Source organism: Drosophila virilis, chromosome 5, assembly GCF_030788295.1.
Source record: "Drosophila virilis strain 15010-1051.87 chromosome 5, Dvir_AGI_RSII-ME, whole genome shotgun sequence".
Taxonomy (NCBI): Eukaryota; Metazoa; Arthropoda; class Insecta; order Diptera; family Drosophilidae; genus Drosophila; species Drosophila virilis.
Window position 1 is genome coordinate 3,257,361 of NC_091547.1, and position 21,934 is coordinate 3,279,294.

General features: G+C 45.1%; 1 protein-coding gene across 1 annotated transcript; it reads right to left on the reverse strand.

Annotated features, from left to right (window-relative positions):
* Positions 1–890: 890 nt before the first annotated feature.
* On the reverse strand, positions 891–21,774 carry unc-5. The gene is made up of 10 exons (XM_002059871.4): positions 20,193–21,774; positions 10,597–11,493; positions 9,678–9,959; positions 9,418–9,588; positions 7,580–7,633; positions 5,999–6,280; positions 3,625–3,753; positions 3,339–3,534; positions 2,948–3,021; positions 891–2,875 (listed from the first exon to the last, which is right to left on the reverse strand). The coding sequence occupies exons 2-10, from the start codon at positions 11,243–11,245 to the stop codon at positions 1,482–1,484; spliced, it is 3,231 nt and encodes a 1,076-aa protein (XP_002059907.1). The 5' UTR covers positions 11,246–11,493; positions 20,193–21,774; the 3' UTR covers positions 891–1,481.
* Between the last annotated feature and the right edge of the window lie 160 nt (positions 21,775–21,934).

Here is a 21,934-nt window from a genome sequence, read left to right on the forward strand (position 1 = left end):
AACGCTTATGCTTAAAGAACACGGTAGCGCCCCTAGGTCTCGTTTGCCTAGTGGTGAATTTGTATTACAACTGGCTGGCATGCGTACCCTTTGGTGTGAAACTTTGCTGAGATGTGGTGAGCATGACTTACGGCTTGTTGGTGCGAAACTTCGCTCAGATGTAGCTAGCACAGTTTGTAAACCAATAGCTAGGTTTCACGCTAAAATTGTTGAATTTCAATTTGAAAATGCGCGCCATTGAAATTTGGTTTAAATTAGTTTCATATGTTCATAGTAATAGAGAGCTTATATATTTTTTACAGTAAGTAACGTCTTTATTCAATTGCATTTTTTCTGCTGTTTTGTCATTTTATAAAATCATATTATAAATACATAAAAACTACAGCATGTCATACAAAAAACAAAATCAATCAAAACTGGGAACTGTTCGTCAATTTGTATTCGATTTAGTAAGAATGTTTAAACTACAGTTTTTGTTCTCTTTTATGTCTTGCATATAGGACTAAATTGTATGCTTATTCATTGGGCCATTAAATATTCGTTATTATTGTTGAAATATTCATTTGTTCTTCTTATTCTTGTTGTTGTTCTTGTTATCTTGTTTGATTAACGATTTTTGAAACGACAGTTTGTGAACTTATGAACTAGAGACAAATACAAAGGTTATCACTTGAGTATGTCTAACAAGCTACTCGGTTTCTTAATGTTTCTTCCTCTACATTCTATATGCTTTCTATATATGTAAATGTGTGAGTGTATATAGGTATGCTACGCTTTCTTTTTTATTATGGTCTATAACTAGAGTCGGTTGAGTAAATTCAACGATTTGGCAAACAGTTTTCAACTGCCTGAACATAGAGAGACGCCGTCATATGGTCAGCAGTTCAAGCTGGCAGAACGTGGGGTGCTTTGCCTAGAAACTTGAAAACTTAGCACAGGTTTTTTTTTGTTTAGTTAGTAGCTGAATACCCCTACTAAATATTCGATATACGTGAAAACTACAAACTATTGTTTAAAACTATAAGTTTGCTAAGCCACAAATAACTTTCAACATAATCGTAAACTTACATTTAATTCTATATAATATATATGTATATTTAATGTATTTTAGTTTAGTATCAAAAATGCATGGCACCCATGGGGAACAGAGTTCGTTGAGCAAATGTTCAGAGTTCCGAAAAAGACTCGAACACAACACACTACACATATATTATATATAATATATATATATATATATATATCTTTAGCTTAGACTACGTAACTAGTACAGACTATGTGACTATGTCTATGCCTTATATGCCTAGACTTTGATTACAATTTTAGCATGTTTCATATTTTCGATTCGTTTCTTTTCGTTTCGTTTCGCTTCGTTTCCCATTTCGTTCGCACTCTCTATTTCATTTTTTTTAAACATTTTTCAAATAAAAGGCAACTCATGAACATGTTTTGTTTAGTTGTTGTTTTCAACAGCTATACCCGACCTAAATCCACAGCGGCCCAATGGTGTCCACTATGATGTCCAGCACATCCTGGCGTCCCATCTCCTTGAGCGTCAGCAGCAGCGACATTATGCTGTTCGCATGCGAAATGCAACTGGAACTGTTACCGTTAGAAATGCCGCCGCCGCCAATTCCGACTTCTCCCCCGCTGCCGCGCCCACTGTTGGCGCGACACTCCCACAGATTGAGTATCTGTTCGGTGGGCGAGGGCTTGGTGGCAAAGTATGCAATATACCGATCCGTGCTCAATTTCTTGGCCAGCAGCCGCCAGTCACGCTCGTCCGCACGCGGCGGATCCAAGGCGGCGCATATCAAGCGCTTCGTGGCATGTGGCAGCTGGACAAAGTCCAGCACACAGCTCTCGTTCACATAGTTGCCCTGGCGATCTATCGAGATGGTCGTGTTCGTTGTCGAGGCCAGCTCCTCGGCCGAACCCAGGCCCAGGCCCTGTCCCTGGCCGGGCATGCTGAACGTATAAAAGTCGAGCTGCTCGCCCTGGCCAAAGTCGACGCACAGCGTCTGCTGCTCCTGGCGCCGCACACTAAACTCACAGTGCAATATGGAATTGTTGCTTAATATGTGCTGGTAGGGTATGGCATGTTCGTAGGGCGCATCTGCCGCATCGCCAGCTCCCACGTCGGCATCTCGGCAGCGCACGCGTATATTCAGATTGAGGCTGTTCAGCACGAAGCCAAAGACCTGACTCTCGCCCAGATAGCTGCCGCCTAGCTTGCACTCGACATTGGCGCATATGTCCCGGCTGTTGGGGAAATCCTTGACCACATAGATGCGCAGGCTGCAGTTGGCGCTGCTGCTGGGCGGCGTGTGCTGGCTGAAGGCGAGCAGCTTCATCTTGATCGCCGGCTGCTGGATGCGCGGCTCGGCCACGACGGCAAAGTGGCCCAGCTGCTCGGTCATAATGTAAACGGCCGTCGGCTCCAGCTGCACAAACATTGGCGTATTTATCGTCTCCTCGCCCACAGACACCGCTCGCCGCCAGCCGACATTCAGATCGTCCTGCTCGCTGTCCGCATGGTAGATGTGCACATGCCATTGCTCCGGCGCCAGCAGGCAATGCGGTATCCGGAGTATCACGGGCTTAATGAAGCCATAATTTCGGGGCGCACAGTGCAACACGCTGCTGCACAGTATGGAGCTGTCCGTGGCGCAGGCAATTCGACTGCACTCGTCGCTCAGCAGCATCAGGGAGACGTGCTTCTTCAGATGCTTGCCAATGGCCAGCTCCGGCACAAAGAGCAACAGCTCGCCGCCATACAGACGCAGCTGGCCGCCGTTGCTGCCCAGCAGCTCGTAGCTGCTGCTCTTCGAGGCGTTCAGTATGGAGAGCTTGGCATTCATGTCGAACGTGGAATTGGCTACGGAAAATTGAGAGGGAGAGAGAGTTTTGAGCGAGAGCTGGCATTAGGCTAGGCCTGAGGGTTACTTACAGGTGTCCGCTGTGGAGGAGTCGCCCGTTTCGGATAGATAATCTGCGCTCAGGTCATCTATGGGATTCGTGTAGCTGAAGGGAAGAGAAAGGGCAGAGCGAAGAGTTAGTTGAAGGATTCTGACGATGGATGAGCTATTCGATTTATGTGCTCAGTATCAAAGGATCTTCAATATTTAGGGTCTATTCCTAAAATTTCACTTAAGTGACAAGACGTTGCTTTCCATCTTTTGCGAATTTGACCAAAGACTTGTTCATCTGCTCCGAAGCCTCTTTGCATACTTAAAGGCACATAAATGTATCCAGCTGTGCATAGCAGCTATCGAACCCAATCCAAACTGTAGCGATGGTAATCCGCTTTGTGGGATTAAAGTACAAGTTTTGCAACTTACTTGGCCGCCAAGTTGGGCACATCGTAGTGATGCTCCGTGACGCCGCCGCCGCAGCCGACGCCCAGGCCGACGATGTGCTCGCCGGGCAAATAACGATGTCCGGGATTGACATAATCGTATCCCAAATTGGCTGCCTCGATGTGCATGCGCATCTCCTTCTTATCGACAACGCCGGGCATATAATCCGCATCCATAACTGCAACAACAAAAAACAGCGGCGAGGGCAACAGGAAGCGTGTCAGCACAGATTCAATTGCCGCAGTCGCAAAATGCGAAATCGACTTACCTGAGCGAGCCATGTTGTAGTGCGGATTGTGGCGAATGCCGCGGCGGGCGCAGCAGATGAGCGCGGTGCCAAAGGCAAAGCAAACGGCTGTGATGAAGGCCAGGCCCAAGTACAGTGTCCAATCGAAGTCTGTAAGGGCAGAGAGGGCAGAGAAGATGGGCGGATTGAATAAAACTGCTGATTTTTGGTTTTTAATATGTGCCTTGGCGTGAAAAGCACCACCCCAAATCCAGATTTCGCCTGCATCTGCCAATCTCAATCTTTGTCTTTTGTATTAAAAAGAATGCTCGCCCCCCCTCCCACCACAAACACACATACGCAAAAGTTGAGTCAACCAAAAACAGAAACCAAACGCGGTCGCATCCAAAAAATGTTGCCATCAATCCAAAGCAGCCATGCGTAGCCGTATCTGCCGCTTGGTCGGTCGGTCGGTCGGTCGGTCCCTCGGTCGCCCCCTCGGTCGACCGCTCGCTCACTCGGTCTGTCGGTCTGTCTGTCGCTCGGTTATTCCTTCTCTCTGTTATGGCCTGTATATGTCTGTATTTAATGTTTTATGTTTGTATGCTCAGACCCCCTTGGTCCATGGAAGCCACAGTTACTCAATGCCCCCCCCCAACAATCCGGCGTCTATTTCGCATTATTGTGCGCTACCCCCTGCTGCCGCCACCCGCACCCGCACCCGCACCGTCACCCATTCCCTTGCCCCAAGCGCCATTGTTGCTCGGCTTGTTTCCGTTGCTGTGATTGTTGTCGTCATTGTTGGTGGCGCTGGCGGTGACTGGTTGGCGCTGTGCCGGGCGCAAAGGAATCGCTGCAGCGCAAGGAATTACTCCACTGTATATGTATATATATTATGATTATTACACACTCACACACACACACACACTCAGAACGCATTATACAATGTATGAAATGAGCAATTATATTCGCTGTAAATCAGCGACAGAGCCGCTTGCAGCATCGGAAGCATCCTTCGCTTTGAATGGATCTACCCCCCCTGAAACCAAACTTTAGACTTTTTCTTGCGCTTTCGCTTTTCCATTTATTTTTTTTTTCTGCATTTTGCATGCTGATTTTTTGTAGACTCCTGCCTGAGACATCAAAAGCGTATTTGTCATGCTAAGAGATTAGAGAGGGTATAGTACTTCCCCACCCTACCCCCCGGATTGCCAGTTGCCACAATGGCCACATAATAAAGCCTCAGGACTTTGGCTACAACTGTTGCAGCAGCCCCAGGGATATTAGCCCGGGGTCCAACTGGCGCTCTGAGCCACAGCAAATGTAATAAAATGGAAAATAAGCCAAAGGCTCAAGTCAAAACCAACAAAGTGTCACTCTTCATTCGCAGAAACTTTTCAACAGCAATCAAATAACATGCAGAAAAAACGAGCAGAAATTGTCTAGTCGAAGTTGTTCGACTAGGAGAATATCCTGTGTCTCAAAATCCATTCTTAAAAAACTTCTATACTGAGAGCTTAAAGATGGAAATGTGTTCCAATTCCTAAGATCTCCCATGTTTGAACAGTAGGTGATGCTTTCTGCTGCCTGTTACACACATTTGCCCAAGTGTCCATTAAGCCCTTGTTTGTTCACATTCGATGAGCCCAGGGTATTAACGAAAAGAAACCCGTAAATGTACCAAAAATGATGTGTTGAATGGTTGCGGAACTTGCCTCTGCTGATCCTTTCAATTACACACTGTGACAGTCGCATAATTGATCCCAATGGACCCTGGCTAACCCCCCCAAAACGAACTATATTTGAGTTGGGTTCAATCGCAAATCGCACACGCACTTCTCGCCGCCCTGATTGTAAATCGTAGACCAAACAGCAGCAACAATGACATGTCGAAAGCTTCAAAGTGGTTGGGTATATTGGTTTGGGGATAAGCAGTTTGGCCAGTTGAATGATACTCTGTGCTGTCGTCGTCTTTGTCGCTTTGCCTAATTATCTGGCAAAGCGCATAAACATGGGGCGCAGATTCTTAGCTCAGGCGCCCAACGTGGGGTAGCTGCAAATTGGACTGCGATTGATTTGCGACCCTTTTTGGAAAATACTCAACGCAGTGGGGATTGAGTGGCCTTTCTAGTGGCTGGGTGGTTGATTTATTTTACCATTTTTATATTATAGAGCCGTGGTTGGGGGCGGACATGCACAAACAAAATGCACTTGGTTAATTTCCCATTGTGACAATCAGCGTTGAGTGCTCGGCTTTTGTGTGGTGGCCCGTTCGGGCTATGCTTTTGGTTTCTGGCTGTTGTGTCTGTTGTGCCCACTGTGATTGTTATTGTTGTCTAACTGTCTACTTTGTTGCCGACTGACTGGCAGACCGACCGACCCACTGGCTGTCTGTTGTTGTCATAAACACACTTACCATCCTTGCCAATCTGGCATTGCTCTCCACGGCATTCGGCCGTTTGTATGTCTTTTCCGGCGCACAATGATTTGCCATATCCTGAGCCATCAGCGTCGCCGTCGCCATCGCTGCTTGAGCTGAGTGCTGCGGCGCCCACTCCGCCAGTCAGCTGCAGCAGCTCGCCAGCCTCATCTGCCACATCGGCGGCAACTGTGGCGTGCGTCAGGCATTTTCTGCGACGCACTTGTATGCATTCCGCGGAGCAGACGCTCCACTCGCTCCACGATGACCACCGAGCAACTAAAAGGGAAAGAGAAAGAGAGAAGGAGAGAGTACAGAGTGAGGCAAGCTGTTTAGAAATCAAAAGTCATATTAACATGATTTAGCACACATTCCCGACAGCGTCAGGCCCCGCAGTCATTTATCAAAAGGCGCGCAACGTGGGAAATTGTAGGATATTCTGCGCTGTGAGTGGGCCTCGCATTACATTTTATGGCATTGCTTTAACTAATAGATGCGTCGCAATTATGGCACCTTTTACCAACCAAATGCAGCGCCCCAGAATTTATGGCACGCATCCAACCCTGGGGAGCTCTTCAGACCAAAAAAATGTTCCCAGCATATTTAAGAGCAGCAGCAAACCTCCCTCTTCCAATGTCTCGAGTAAAAGTGATTGTCATTTTAATGCTTTTCTATTTTCGCATTTTGCTTCGTTTATTTCAATTTTTTCTTTGTTTGTCGTTGGGGGCCGCCGCCAAGTCCGAAAACTAAACAAAAAGCGCAAAATGTGCATATCGTGGGTCTTGGCTGTTCGCTTGGCCTGGCTAGATGTATGCCTATGCTAAACTCATATATATATCGGCATTTGCCACTTCCTGTGCCCAAAAACCACCCCCGTCGAAAGGCGAGCTGGCAAGTTGTCCTCCTTCCCGTCAGCAGTTAAATTATGTGTGTGTATGTGTGTGAGTGAGTGACATGCCCCACTCCAGCTAACGCATCCTGCTGCTCTCCCCTGCTGCTCTATCCTGCTGCTCTGCCCTGCTGTTTGCTTCAAGGGTCGTCGCCAGACTGTTGCATGAATCAGACAGCGAAAATCGTGGTAAGTGATTTTTAAGTTGCCGTCAACAATGACGTCACTTTTGCCTTAGAGATGGGGGAGACACCCAATAGACAACCCGAACTAAGTCAGTTAGTCCGGCAACAGCTACAGCTTCACAGCTTTGCGATTGAATGAATGAGGCTGAGTGTTTTGAATGAATCGCTCCATGGTTCGTTGGAGCTGGATACGGCGTATCCGGGCCGTGCTATGGATGCTGCCTTTGGCACAGTTTAACACAATTGTTTATTGAATTGTAAAGCGTAACCGCCCGAATGCTCGAGCTCCCAAAAAAAAAAAAAACTGCAACCCTCTAGACCAATTCCAACTAACAATTTCGAGCTTGGCTCGTTAAGCATTCAACTTTAACACAATGTCATATTGAACTCTAGCCCCCGACTCCCCCACCCCCCTTTTGAAACCCAGCTCCAATGGGCAGCCCTTTTCTGTTGTTGTTGTTGTTGAATGAGATGCACATTGTCAGGCTTTCGTTTGGAACTTACTGCGCTTACTCGACGAAATGTCAAATCCATCAGCGCTCACGATTTGAGTGTCCTCTGTTGTTGTTGTTGTTGTCGTTGTCGTTGTCAGCATCAGCGTAATCACGGGCGTTGGCAGGCGGCGTGGGCGTGGCAACGGTAAGCAGCATCAGCAGCAGATGAAGCGCCATAAGGTTGACACGATTCCATGGGGATGAAAAAGTCATAAGTTGACGATGAAACGAAAAAGGAAAAAAAAAAGCGAAACCGAAGCGAAATTTAAAATTAATTTTATGACACACTTTTCATAGAAAAAGCGGCCCAACCACCCTACCAGCACCCACCCCCTCCGAGATGCCCACTTGAAAGTGTATTGCTATTGCTGCTTCAGCAGCTCCTCCCCCCTGCTCCGGCTCCATTTGCCCCGCTTGTCTGTCAACAATTGCTCATTGCTGTGCCCGCTGTGCGCCTGCCAGAATTGCTTTCTTTGTGTATGTGCGTGTGTGTGTGTGTGCGGGTGTGCGTGTGTGCGTGCACTACAATACAATGTGCAATACAATAAATTTACATGAATAAAAGTGAAGAGTCTCAAACACATGCCGCCCGTGCGTCTGTCACAAAAAGAGCGCGCCCCCAGCTCGGCCGGGTCCTGCAGTCCAATGCCAAAACCGAAATCACGTTGTGCAACAACCCCCTGTCCCCCGCCCCCACCCTCGGCGCTGCCAGCCTGCCTTCACTCTCCCCACCCAACCCCTTCAATGCCTTTGTCACCATTTAGTCAGCGACTGATGACTGGTATGCCGCCAGCAGACGCCCCCGGGTCCAACGGTGCCAACGGTTTCAACGGCGGGGTCGCCCCCTCCTGTGCACGTCCAATCTATCCCATCTATATGTGCGTATATATACAGATATATATCTGGCCATGCTTGTGGAGATATCTGTCGTCGTTTCAAAAGGCAGCTACTCCACAATAGCAGACGCAGCCGAATGCGTGTTTAAAATGAAATACTCGGCGCTCACTCAAAAATTTATTGGACTCGGGTCCAGAAATGGGTAGCACGAATATCTCGTACGGTTTGTCAACAAATTAACTGCGGGTTTTCGACATAATTATATTCTCGAAAATCCCTACTTTAGATTGCAAGAGATTTGTCTTTGATAAAATGAACGAAGGGTTCTACTTTGATACTTTCCTTTATGGAATATCTCGCACGGGTGTGAAATTAACCCTAAAATAATGCTTTTATATTTCTATGAAATAGTATCAAAGTATAATTAACTTTTTCTTTGAGCTTGGCTTAACAATAATTTAAAATTAATTGATCGAAAGAAGAACTCCTTTCCGAAATTCCTTTAACTGTTGTAGAAATTAATCTAGCTTATAATATAAAAGTCCCTTTATCTATTTTAATATCTATTTGATGAAAGCAAGAAATCCAACTAATCTCAAATATTTACTTCTTCCACAGCTTGAATTAGGTAAGTGTATAACTAACTTCGGTTTTGGCAATTTATTCTCATTTTCCTGCATTTTGTTGTTTCTTTTTTTGGAACGCCCTCTTGAACTTTTGCGGCGCAGTGCTTTGTGCTTGACTCCCTGCTAGCTCGTTGCCTGGGTGTGAAAAATGTGCGTCGTACGTCGACGTTCTTTATTTGTGTGCTGCCGGAGCGGTGGGAGGGGAATTGGGCTCACAGGGACGCAGGTGGCTGCCAACGCCCACAGGCGGTGCTGAGCTGCCATTTAAATTGACAATTTTCGTTGTTGGCCCTTCAATTACGGTTACACTTTAAAATTTACCCGGCCCAAAAACGGGCAACGCCCACAAATTTGTGGGTAACCAGAGGAAACGCTTTTGGCATACCTGGACATGCGGCACAGTCCGCTGACTTTTGTACCTGGGGGCCGGCACACTGGGCGCCCCCATTCAAGGGCATCGGGTTGGTGCAGGTGCGCGTTCGCTTGCGGCCCTGACTCGGTTTACCGCTGCATTTGCACTCGCGCCACGGGCTCCAGGCGCTCCAGCCGCCGTTAACTGTGGTTAGAATTGGGAGAGAGAGAGGGGAATTGTGAGTTTAGAAAATATGTCGTACAATCCGTAAATATGTGTGTGTGTGTACTGACCATAGACAATGAGCACAGCCGAATCGGAGACACGTTTGCCGGCCAAATTCTCGGCGCTGCAGCTGTAGTTGGCCATATGCTGCAGCGCCACCTGGCGGAAGGTGAGCGTACTGCCGCTAACCGTGATACCCGTGTCGCTGTCGCCCGTTATAAGCGCATTGTTCTTGTGCCAGCTGAGCTTCGGCTCCGGAAAGCCGCCGGGCGGCTCGCAATGCAGTTCCGCACGGCTGCCCAGCTCCAGGCGCAACGAGGTGGGCGACTGGCCAAAGGACTTGCGAATGTCTGCAATGGGGTGAAATGCGGTTAAAGTAGGGTATACACGAGTAGGGTGCATGACGCAGCTGCTGTCGGCGCGCATTTTTATACCCTTGCAGAGGGTATTATATAATTTGGTCTCGCAATATTTAACGCAGCGAAGGAGACATCTCCGACCCCATAAAGTTTATATATTCCTGATCAGTGCCTCACTTCTAAAGCTATCCTTCGGTATTCATAATTTTCACCATGCTCTCTATATTTATGCAAAATCCTCTTAAGATCGGACCACTGTATCATATAGCTGCCATAGGAACGATCCTCTTTGTTTAACAACATGTCTTAACCATGCTCGGCATTTAATATTTTCCCTGAGCTTCTTAAATACGAGCAAGTGTATTAAATCTTCGGCGTGCCGAAAAAAGCCCTTTTTTTATTGTTAAAACTAGTGATGCACGCGTGCCAGTTTTCAAACACGAGCACGTCGTGTTTAAGCGTGTCGCAAATACTCCATAAAATGTAATATTCCATTTAAGTTCAGTTAAATTGTGCACCCTATTTTCCTTCATGGGCTAAATATTGTTCGAACATAAATACTTAGACACGAGCACGATTGCAAACCCGACGAACGCTCAGCTCTGAGAGCCACCCTCTGAATACTCACATGCAATATGGACCGTGGCCGCTTGACTCTTGACCACGCCGCGCGACGACCACGCCTGGCACTCGCACTTGAAGGGGCCCTTGCCGAAATATTCATCGACAAGATCGCGATGTATGGTGGCGGTGACCTCCTCCATGTGGACGCCCGTGTGCGGATCCACGTGCTTGTCGTGCGTCGACGGCGGCGGCTGCGAACTGCCGCTGCATTTGAAGTGCAGCTGCAGGGCATGCGATGCCTTGCACTTGAGCACCGCCGGCCGATTCTTGACCACAAAAACGCTCTCCGGCTCGCTGAGGAATATGGGCAGCGTATTGCTGGCCTCCGCCGGGCTCAGTTTGCCGCCATTGAACTCCTCCAGCAAAGTGCCGGCGCCCACAACGGAAGCTGTGCCGCCGCCAGCCGCAGCTGCCGGCGCTCGGCCATCCTCGCTGCTGTTGAGTCCAGACTCCAGGTTGAGGCGTTGATGCGGCGCTGTCTGCTCGGTGACCAGCGGCTCGACGAGGTCCACATCCTCCACGGAGGCGGACATGCTGCCGTAATCGCTGCCCAAAGGCAAATCCCGACAGCCGGCCAATTTTAGCCACATTAGCTGCAGGCTGACTAAAACTATAATCACATTTCCGGCTTTGTGCAACGACGACGACGTCATGCTTCTATCTGTCTTGCGCTTGTCTCGGCTTCTCGTTAATAATTCGTTGTCAGTTTTTATCACTGCTGTCGTTGTTGTTGTCGTTGTTGTCGTTGTTGTTGTCGTGTCCTGCGTTTCCTGTACAGCAACAACTGCACCTGCTGCTGCTGTCGCTTCTTCTCCGGCTGCTGCTGCTGCTGCTGCTGTTGAGGTATGCTGGCATTAGCTGCTTTCGGTTTGGGTTTGGGTTGATGTCGCCACGGCCCGATCTGTAATGTCAGATAAGAAATACATTTAAATGGCTTTTGGTTCACGTACTTCAGTTGCATTCCATCCTCATATGTCAGACCCGAACGACTCCTAAACCACAACAATTTGCCCACTTGGCAAGCACCGAATGCCGCAGCAGTTTGTCAGAGCCACTGAAAAGTGTCCATGAATGAACTAAAGTGTTCATATCTTAAGCGAAACACACACACACACACACACACACACACACACACACAAGCACACGCATTAATAATCATTATGCCCAACGTTGAATTTTGTTACAGTCAATGCGACTGGCTAATCACCTACAGGAAATTATTGCAACAGGAAATTGTGTTTAAAAGAAACCACAATTGAATTAGGATACATATGGCATTGATATCTGTAAAGCATTAAAACGTGTATATCCATGTGGAAATAGATTTGGGAATTTCGAGATACATTGACCCAAGCATAGACAAAAATAAAAACAGAACAAGCTGGAACAAAGCGTGTCAACTGTAGAACAATTTCCGGTTTCGAAACTTAGGAATATTGTGTATGAATTAACTTAAGCGAAATTTTTAGATAAAATACCAAAAGATTGCATTTATGCATGACCAGGACTGGAGGCACATTCATTATGATTCGAACAAATTTAAGCCTAAACTGAGAAGCAAACTTTTTGATCGGATTTATTCAACTATGCCCATCGTCTAAGGCAACACCCAGACGTACCCGGCTTCTCATCTACACGCTAAACATATTTCGCTGTAATACCACGCTAAGATAATATAAGAAAGATTTGACGTATACCTGGAAACAACACACATTCTCTATAGAATGAACAAATTGAAACTTAACTGAAAAGCTTTTTGATTGGATTTATTCAAATAAGCCCAGCTAAGCATTTTTAATACTGTCACACTTCTTCAACTTCCTCTAACAACCTGTTTGCAATACTCAGAACTCAGGCAAGAAATCATTAAAGAAAAATCGTATGCACTTGAATAACAAAATTGAAATAATATTAAACGACATAAATGTGAATATCATGCAACATGATGATAAATATTAATATCATGTTACATAATAGACCTACCCCCTCCCCCCCGCCCTCCGCTCCTCTCACTCCTTTGTGTACATCCTGCAACAAACCACATTTCCGATTACCCATTGATGAAGTCAATTTTCGTCATCATCAATCAGCCGTTGGGCTATGCCAAGCGTTTGAGGTGTAGGGTATAACTATTGTCTGATTAGTTATGCAAGTCATGTGTCAAGTTCTACGAATCGCTAGTACCAAATCGAAATATTAATAACAGCTATGTATACATATACTTATGGCCAAGACCACGATAGATAGCCAGGCCGAGGCCGAGGCGAAGGCGGAGGCAGAGGCAGAGGCAGGCACTCGGTAGTCATTCAGGACGTGCTGTGTGGGAACCCACAGGCTTTTGTCTTCTGTGTGTTTGTGTGTCTTTTGTCGTCTTTTAAATGTTATTAGTTGTGTGTTGAGTCCGTTGGCTCAGGCATTAAAATGCGGCCCTCAGCTCTAGACCCACGCCCCCCTCCACGCTCAGACCTCTTTGAGTTGGAGTTTATGTGTTTGCCTTTGTAATTATGTATTAATCATGCATAAGTTTAAACTGCAGCCTACTGCACGCTCTTAACTACTGCTGGCTGCTCAACCAGCCCCCCCTCCTCCCTCTACTCACTTTAATGTCGACAAAGGCAGGCGACATACTGAAAAGTCGATATGTAAATTGTTGCGGAAACGCCGCTTGATGTAAAATTGTGATTATGATTGGGCCAAAAGGCAGTCGTGGGCCACGCGTAGCTATAAAATGTCGGATAATAAGGGAATTAAATGGAGAAATAATACATATTGGATAGGCGTCTTTTACCGCTTCCTCTCCCTTTTTATCTGCCTCTTTCTCGCCTGGTCATCATCTTCATCGTCACGAGCGTCATTTCTTTTGGTTTAAGCGCCTTTTATGCGTAATTCAATTGGATTTACAGGGTGCTTGTGGACACTTGAGTGTCTGTCAATATATGCGCCTGTACATGTGTGTGTGCGTGTATGTGAGCTGACCAGATTATAATAATAGTATTCCCTCTGGCATAACACACACACACACACACACATTTGTGTTGTTTGTGTGCATTCAATTATAGCCGAATATTGAAGTTGGTTTTGTTTTCGATTTGTCTAGACTCTTGTTTGACGAGGCCTTCAAGCCAGGCCATGTAATGTAATATATATTATATATGTATATATCTGATATTTGCTGGGCTGCTTAAATAAATTAGATTTATGCCAGCTCGTTTAAGCGTTATGTAAACAAATCCCTCTCGCATATTAACACTTATCTTTTATGATTGATTAAAATTCGTGCAAATTTGGCATGGCAAAAAATGATTATTGTTGCGAATTTATGAGCATAATAATTATCGAGGCATCGCTGGCCATTAAAATTGTCGCCAGACTGTAAAGATTAATCAAAATGTGCCACATGAAATCGTTAAATTCCAGATTCACAATTTTGCCCCGCCCCCGAATTGCCGCCTTATCGGGCAGACTTTGGCGCCTTGCTGCAGGCTTGCACATTTTGATACCCTGTAATTGAATGGGATTACTTGAGACATGGCTGAGAAGTTGCAAGAGCAGGTTTAAATATATTTATATATATATATCAGATGCAACGAAACTGTATATATATATATATATTCCATAAATGAAGTTGATGGCAAAAGACTATTCGGCAAACAATATGCAAAAGAGTCCAATTCCTAGGGTAACTGCCAGTCGAGCGCAATGCATGGCCCCTTACACATTCCTCATTGTTTAAATAGATTTTTAATGAACTGAAGTAGGCCAAATGGATTGTGTAAAGCGCTTATCAGCCGCATTTCATTCTCTTTGTGTGCACTTTATAATCGAATGGATTTTATTTATTGGAACCGCAAAAGACATAAAAAAAAGCAACGAAGTTTGCATTGATTTCGGCAAAGCGGAGCAGGCAGTCGTAGCGTCGAAACTGACAGACAGACTCTGACAGACAGGGTCTTCCGATTTATGGCCAGATTGAAAAGATTCTGCGTGTGCATATAATCAACTTATATTGTGTGTGTGTGTGTGTGTGTGTGTGTGTGTGTGCTGAGCAAGGGATGCTCGCATAGAAGAAACAGCAGCAGCAGCTTCTTCCGCCTGAACTTTTCATGATTACACTCAACTTTTTTTTGGCGGAGGAGTAAGTCGCAAGAGGCAACTGCTTTCTAGCCCGGACGGGCGACAGGAGACAGCCGTCATGCATGAATGAATGAATGAATGACTGACTGAATGAATGAAAGATTGCGTGGGATAATCGGCGTCGCATTCAATTTAATTTCACAACTATTGCGGGCTGCCGTCGAAGCCCTTCCTGCGAAATGAAAAGAAAAGAACTTTCAAAAGTTGTGCGCTCCCCCCCTTTAAGACAGAGGGGGCGTGTTGGGTGAGGGAAGGGAGGCACGCAGACAATGCGCGTAGTACAAGGCAGAAAACAAGTGAGCATTCTATAAAATAATTGATGACTGACTGACTCAGTCGTTGGCAGCAATAATTTTTATGCCTCTGCAGTACTCCAGATACACACAAGAGCACACACACGCACACACGCACACACGCACGCACGCACACACACTCGGGCGCACTAAAATCAAATGCCACTCGAAATTCAGCGGCAGTTGCTGTGCGACGCGCCTGAAGATGAAGCTAAAAGCTGAAGTGTATCTGGCAGATGCCGCTGCTTCAATTGCGTGTGACTTTTGCTGAGTGTTTGTGTGTGTGTGTGAGCGTAAGTGTATCGGTGTGTGTGTGTGTGTGTGTGTGTGCTGGAGTGTGTGTAGTTATGTTGTACAATCAGTAAACATCTGTAGCACAAATGAAATCTTCAGAACTCAAGGGACCGTGCTGCTGCTGCTGTGGCAATCGTTGCCGCATGTGGATTTCACATGTTGCGCATTTTGCCCACACACAACACACACACACACGCACAACACTCCGCTGAGCCTGCTCTCTAGATAAAGCGCAGCTATTGTGAGCTCGTTCTGCGCTTGCCTTTTAATTTCCTTTTGCTTTTTTGGGCCAGTCTTGTAATCAAACAATTAAAGATGATTTTAATTAATCTATTTATAAGCGGCACAACTCGCGCCCCTCACTCCCCGCTCTCCCTCTCTGTTGTCGCAACGCCTTCATAACTGCTCAAAAATTTATGCGACTTGACAGCGAGGGAAGGCGAGGAAGGCGAGAGGGTGGGTTTTGTCAGAGACATGACGACAACAACAAACGGCAGAAAACATCTTTAAATTAATTAAGCGTAATTGTTGTTGAATTCGAAACAAAAGTTTCACAGCCCGCGTATCTGCTGCTGGCGCATAGATACATATGTATCTACAAGATACAATACAATAGATTAGATATAGGCCCACGCCCGGACCATGTGCATGCAATAAGCAAATTATTTATTATGCCGCATCAGTTAAATAAGTGGCACAAACCGAGCAGCTGAGCAACTGATGACTCTTATCATTTGTATCTCATTAGAAAAGTTTCAATCTAGCTCAAAGTTTCCGCTGATGCTGACCAGCAGCCATTTATTCGAGAAGGGGGCAGTGCTTGCTGTAGGGTGGTGGGGGGGAGGGGGGGGATGGTATGTAGTGTGAGAGAGAAACTTATTTGGCACACACTTGGACCCTAAGCTAATTTACGATGCCCAACGCCAAACAAATCGATTGGCAAACCAACTGATGTTGCCTACACTCAATGCCAAGACCTTAACTGTGCCTTACACTAGCCTACAAATGAAATAAACAAATGCCAAAGGCAAGCCTGACTCGAGTTTAAGAAATAGCATTCAAAGAGAAAATGTGAATATGCTCCATAAACAGGAGAATGGATCGACTTTTATCGGGCTCAAAATTGCCAGGCTCTAAGTCTTCTTATTCCTGCCCACATATTTCTACCAAAAGAGATGTAGAGACCAATTTGAATAGAGTTTGACTGATATAAGTTGATTTGAACATAGCATTCACAGAGAAAGAGGGACTAAATAGACAATAATAGGTTTCATAGAAGCGAAGCTAAAAAATGGCATAGCTCTAAGTCTTATTGTTCCTGCCAATATATTTCATTGAGTCTCCCTTGCTTTCTCCTCCATTCTAGAGTTCCTTTACTTACCACTTATTTCCGCATTAGGTGCGCAGATGTAGGTGCTTTATCTTTGGTTACCTTTAACTTTTACTTCGCGTCTATCTAAAAACAACTTTCTACCCTTAATGCGCTTAACTCATGGATAGATAATGCATTAGGTAGCTCACAAATTTATCAGCGTTGCATGCTAATGCCCTCTTTCAGATAGTTTTACCAGATACATTTTCTATAGCCCACAATTTACGATGCGTATTCTTTCAGCTCATTCGGCGAGGGGCCAACAGCTACCTACTTGCGAGAGACAAAGGCCAGTTACGAGCGCATCTATTTCTATGTAGATCTTATGTATTGTGCGTATCGATGATCGACATCTAATCCAATGCTAAGTCGCAGCCGATGAACCCGACTGTCCCCTCTGCCTTTCTTGTAGGTAGCCAGTTTTTAGGAGCTCTTCTGTCTTGGGCTTTAATTCCTCGCTGCCTCGCTGCCTGCATTGTAACATGCGTTGTTCTTGGTTCTTTGGGTCTGGAATGACAATTAATCACCGCAGGAGTCAAAGATGTTCGACGGTTCATGTTCGCTCCTCCCGTTCACGTTCACGTTCCCATTCCCGTTCCCGTTTACATTCCCTCGATTGCCTATCCCATGGAGGTTGTTCCCATGCCAATGGACGCTGGCTTGTCCTTAAACCAAACCCTTGTTTGTCGAGCTAGAAACACCGAGGAGGACACAGTAGAACAACAGCTGTAAGCTGTAGGTTGCTCAAATTTGTACACAGAAATACAACCCCTAAAATTATGACTCTATATTACGTGCCTGTGTGTGTGAGTGTGTGAGTGTGCGAGTGTGTGTGTGAGCGTGTGACTTGGAAAGGGTAACAGCTCGCGTAAATTATTAAAAAAAGAACCAAGCCAAGTATCAAATACCAAAGTGTGAGTCGCGTTCAAATCATATTCATTGCATTTGTCAAAGCCTGAGAAATATTTTGAATGTCGCTGCTGGTTTTGTCACTCCGTCAGCCAGTCTGTCAGTCAGCCAGTTTGTCAGTCTGTCATTCTGTCATTCTGTCAGTCCAGTTCTGAAAGGGGATCATTATATGCCAATTGGCGATTGTTTGTTGCCCACTCGTTAGCTCGACTCGTTACACACGAGGGCGGCCGCATGAGTACCCGCTTATTCGGCTAAACAACCCAGGACATATACATTATCCAATTGCAATTACTCGAAATAAGTGCAACAATGGCTTAGGGAGTTCCTACTAATTGATTGATTTGTTTGGCACTTAACACAAATAGTTAGCTCATTTGTGACAATCCTAATGCAATTGATGTATGCATAGATTATGCAATTCATAAACGAAACTCCTTTTGTTTATGTTTAAAGATTTTGTAAATTAATAAAGACATATTTCAAATTGAAATTAGGCTGCAAGTTGTTATGAAACAGTTCTTCTTGAGCCTTAAGTTTTCTATATATATAATTAGGCAATTTTATAATTTTCCTAATCACTTTAATTACTTTCATCTCGAATTACTATTTATAATAAAAATGTTCCAAAGACAAATGTCAAGTCAACAGAAAATTTGTATCCCAGCGCTCAGTTTTTATGATCTCAATTTTATGGCCACCTTATTTGGCCCCAGTCGAAGGTGATTCATTGAGAACTTCTTTGATATCTTGGTGTCCAAATGTGGCAGCTTTTTGTGCTGGCTGTCATATTCGATATATCAGATATTTTCCAGGAGTTAACTCTATGAACAGCCCTCGTTCTTAGAGGGGTTGGTAATTGCAATACGCATTCGAATTTAAATTTGAGAGTTGAATTTGAATAACGGTTACATGCCCAAATTATAACTGTAATTGCGCGAACGTCGCCTGCGCTTGCGGCATGTAGTATGAGTTGTTGTTGTTGCTGTTGCATCTTTTATCAATGCATTAAGTGCCGCCGCGCACTCATTATGAGGGCCTCCCCCCACACCACGCCGCGCCGGCCCTCGCGCCGAGAAGAACAACAAAAATATATAACAACAACAACAAAATAAACATGCAGCAGCGAAATCATAAAATAAAACAAAAAATAAATAAAATCCAGAAGGAACAGACATCTGCGTATAGTCGCACACTGAATACCCTTACATATATATAATTTTCAAAATTAAACCCTCTAGGGTAGCTCAAGCAAACATATTAAAACATATATATCTTGATAATCCTTATAATCGATTGATCGTGCACTGTTTTATATAGCTATTTATACAAAATGTGGTACGATCCACGCAGTGCGGTGGATTTTCCGAAAAGTGTGAAACATGTTGCCAATAAAATGCGACATAGATATATTTCAATAAAAATTGTCTACTGCGCCATCTGCCAGCTTCTGTTTTGGCTGCATTACAAATGCGGATCTTTGCCATGTTACATGAGTTTAGTTTCCAGATCAACTTCAAACAGACCGACATAACTATATGCTCTACTGTTTTCGCTCAATCCAACATAGTCATGCTTAGGAGTTCGAAGATCAGCTCATTTCATGCTCTACAAAATTCGAGAAAAAATTCAAATACCCTTGGCAAGTGTACATAAAAAAAAAAAAAAAAAAACAAATATAAAAAACAAAAAATAAATAAAAATGGAAAATACACGCTGGCGTTCAAAAGGGCACGCTTTTCATAATAAACATTAGCGCGGCGACAGAGCGTCAGCCTGTCAGTCTGTCAGTCTGTCAGTCGGACGAACGGACGGAGCGATCTGTGCGACGCTGCCTCCTACTCCGCCTACTCTTGGTCTGTTGTAGTTCGCCCTCCCTGCCGTCGCCCCTTGTCCCTCGCTCCTCGCTGGTTCTCATGGTTCGCTGGCGTCCGTTCAGCACTTTTGTTTGTTTGTTTGTGAATTGGTCGTCTTTAGTTACACTTGAATACGTTTTGTGTGTCCGACTCTGTGTGCTAGTTCGTGTGTGGGTTATGGCAGTTGCCCGGCAGTCGCATTCGCACTGCACTTCACCTACTTCGCTTGCACTTTGGCGTGCGCTTAAAAATAGAATTGCATACTTAGCGGCGCAGGAAGCGGCCGCTGTCAACGGCTTTGAACCTCCAACCCCCCCTCCCACAACTCTCTACACTTAGAGAAAATTAGGTTCTTCAAGTTTAAAAGCATAGAATTCATTTGTTCCTTAGATTTTGAAAGCATTTCAAATAGTCTTTAATTAAATATGAATTTTTGTTTTTCAAAATTGATTTGTTCTTAAAATTTGAATAACATTTCGTGATTGAAAATTTGTTAAACAGAAATATTTAAAAAAAGGACTTCAATTGAGTATAAAATAAATTTGATTAGCATAGGAATAGGAATAGGATAGGATGACTCTTGCTCTTTTTAAGCTCTTAAAATCTTAAATCAATTTGATATTTGTGCAATGCTTTTCGCCGAGTGCACAGCTCGGTTGCCTTTTGTCTTGGCCACAAAACTTGCTGTCCCAAGTCCAGGCTGTGGGGCGTCTTATTATAGCTAAGCATGTCGGCTACTTACGCGTTGTTTTTGTCTTTGTTGTTGCTGTTGTTGTTGTTGTTGTTGTTGTTGTTGTTGTTGCTATTTGTTGTCTGCTGCAGTGCGGCAGCGTTGGGCGTGGATGTCAGCAGTGGCTGCTTATGAGTAAACATGTATCCAGTTACAATGTTGTATGCAAGTGTCCTGCGTATCCTTTTTGAAAGGCCTGCCCGAATTGTCCCACTCTCTCACCGTGCAAGTGTGTGTGTTTGCTTGGGACATCTGTAACCTTATCGCCTATACACTTTAGTCTCAGTTTTATACACTCGTATATTCGTTTTTTTTTTTTTGTTTGCGCTGCGTATCCTGCTTCAGTATTTCATATAGTTGCCGCCAGCTGCCTATGTGTGTGTCGGCTTATACACATACACATTTATCTATATACATATTATGCATTCAATTGAACACTTCACATAGTTGTTGCCCGTGGTGCCGCGCACACACACACACACGCTAACAACGCGCGCACGCACACCGTTTCAAATATCCTGCTGGTGCTCTCACAATATCAACATGATAACGGCAACAACAACAACAGCTCAGCATTGCGGCATTGTTATTGTTATTGTTATTGCTGTCGTTGCTGTCGGCAGCGCGCACACACACACACACACACAGAGACGCACGCACAGTTACGGCGCGTATTTGGTTCCCGCATAAAACTGTTCGATCTCTTCACGTTTTCGATCTCACGTTCTTTTCCATTCGGTATTTGGCGCGTCGCTGCGTCCGTTTGCTTTGACGTTACGAATCGGAATGAAGTTGCGCTGCTCACTTGTGGCACACCGACAACAGCAGCAGCAGCAGCCACCACAACGTAACGCGCGCACTCTCTCTCTCTTTCTTTCTCTCGCACTCTCGTGCGCTCTTTACGTAGCGCTCTCAGCGCTCAGACGTGCAGTTGGCGCAGGCAGCGGCAGCGCCAGCAGCAACAGCAGCAGCATCCCCAGTAACAGCAGCACGTTCTGTTAATGTTGTTGTTGTTGTTGTTGCTGTTATTCTTGTTGGAGCTGGCATATGTGCAGGAAGTGGAAGTGGGGAAGAGCACACGCAGCGCTGTTGCCGTTGCTCTCCCATCGCACTCTTTGGCATTGCTATTTTGTATCTTTCTCGCCTGTTTTCCTGTTTCTCCCTATGTTTCTAATTTTACACACGAAATTCCAGAGATGCTTTCATATTTTCGTTTGATGATTTATTGACTGCAGCGGCAATTAAAGGCCTTTTATTTCACTTTTTATCAACTGCATTTCATTGACATTGACGACGAGGGCGCTGCTGCTTGTGTGTTTTATTTATATTTTTGTTGTGCGCGCACCCACAAACACACACACACACACCTACGCCTACAACAGGAGACTTTTTGTCTGCCTTTTCACTTTTTGGCTTTAACAAATTTTGTTAGCGGCTTTCAAGTTGTCATTTACTTTGCGAACTTTTGTTAATATTCTTTAAATTGTTTAATAACGTTTTTTTTGTATGTTAAACACGTTTTTTTTTGCTGTTGTTCAAGGAGCGCATTCCAATGCCATCCGTCAGCAGCAGTGACTCCAATCAGAACCTGCTCCTGAAGCTTGCAGCATCCAACTGATACGACACAGAGCCTGCACAGCGTCATCTAGCGGCTGGGCTGTGCAAATACGCTGTCATAGCTGATAGCTTTTTGTGTTGTGTGTTGCAATATTTCGATATGTTTTGTGGCGGTAGTCGATATCGTCGTTAAGTGA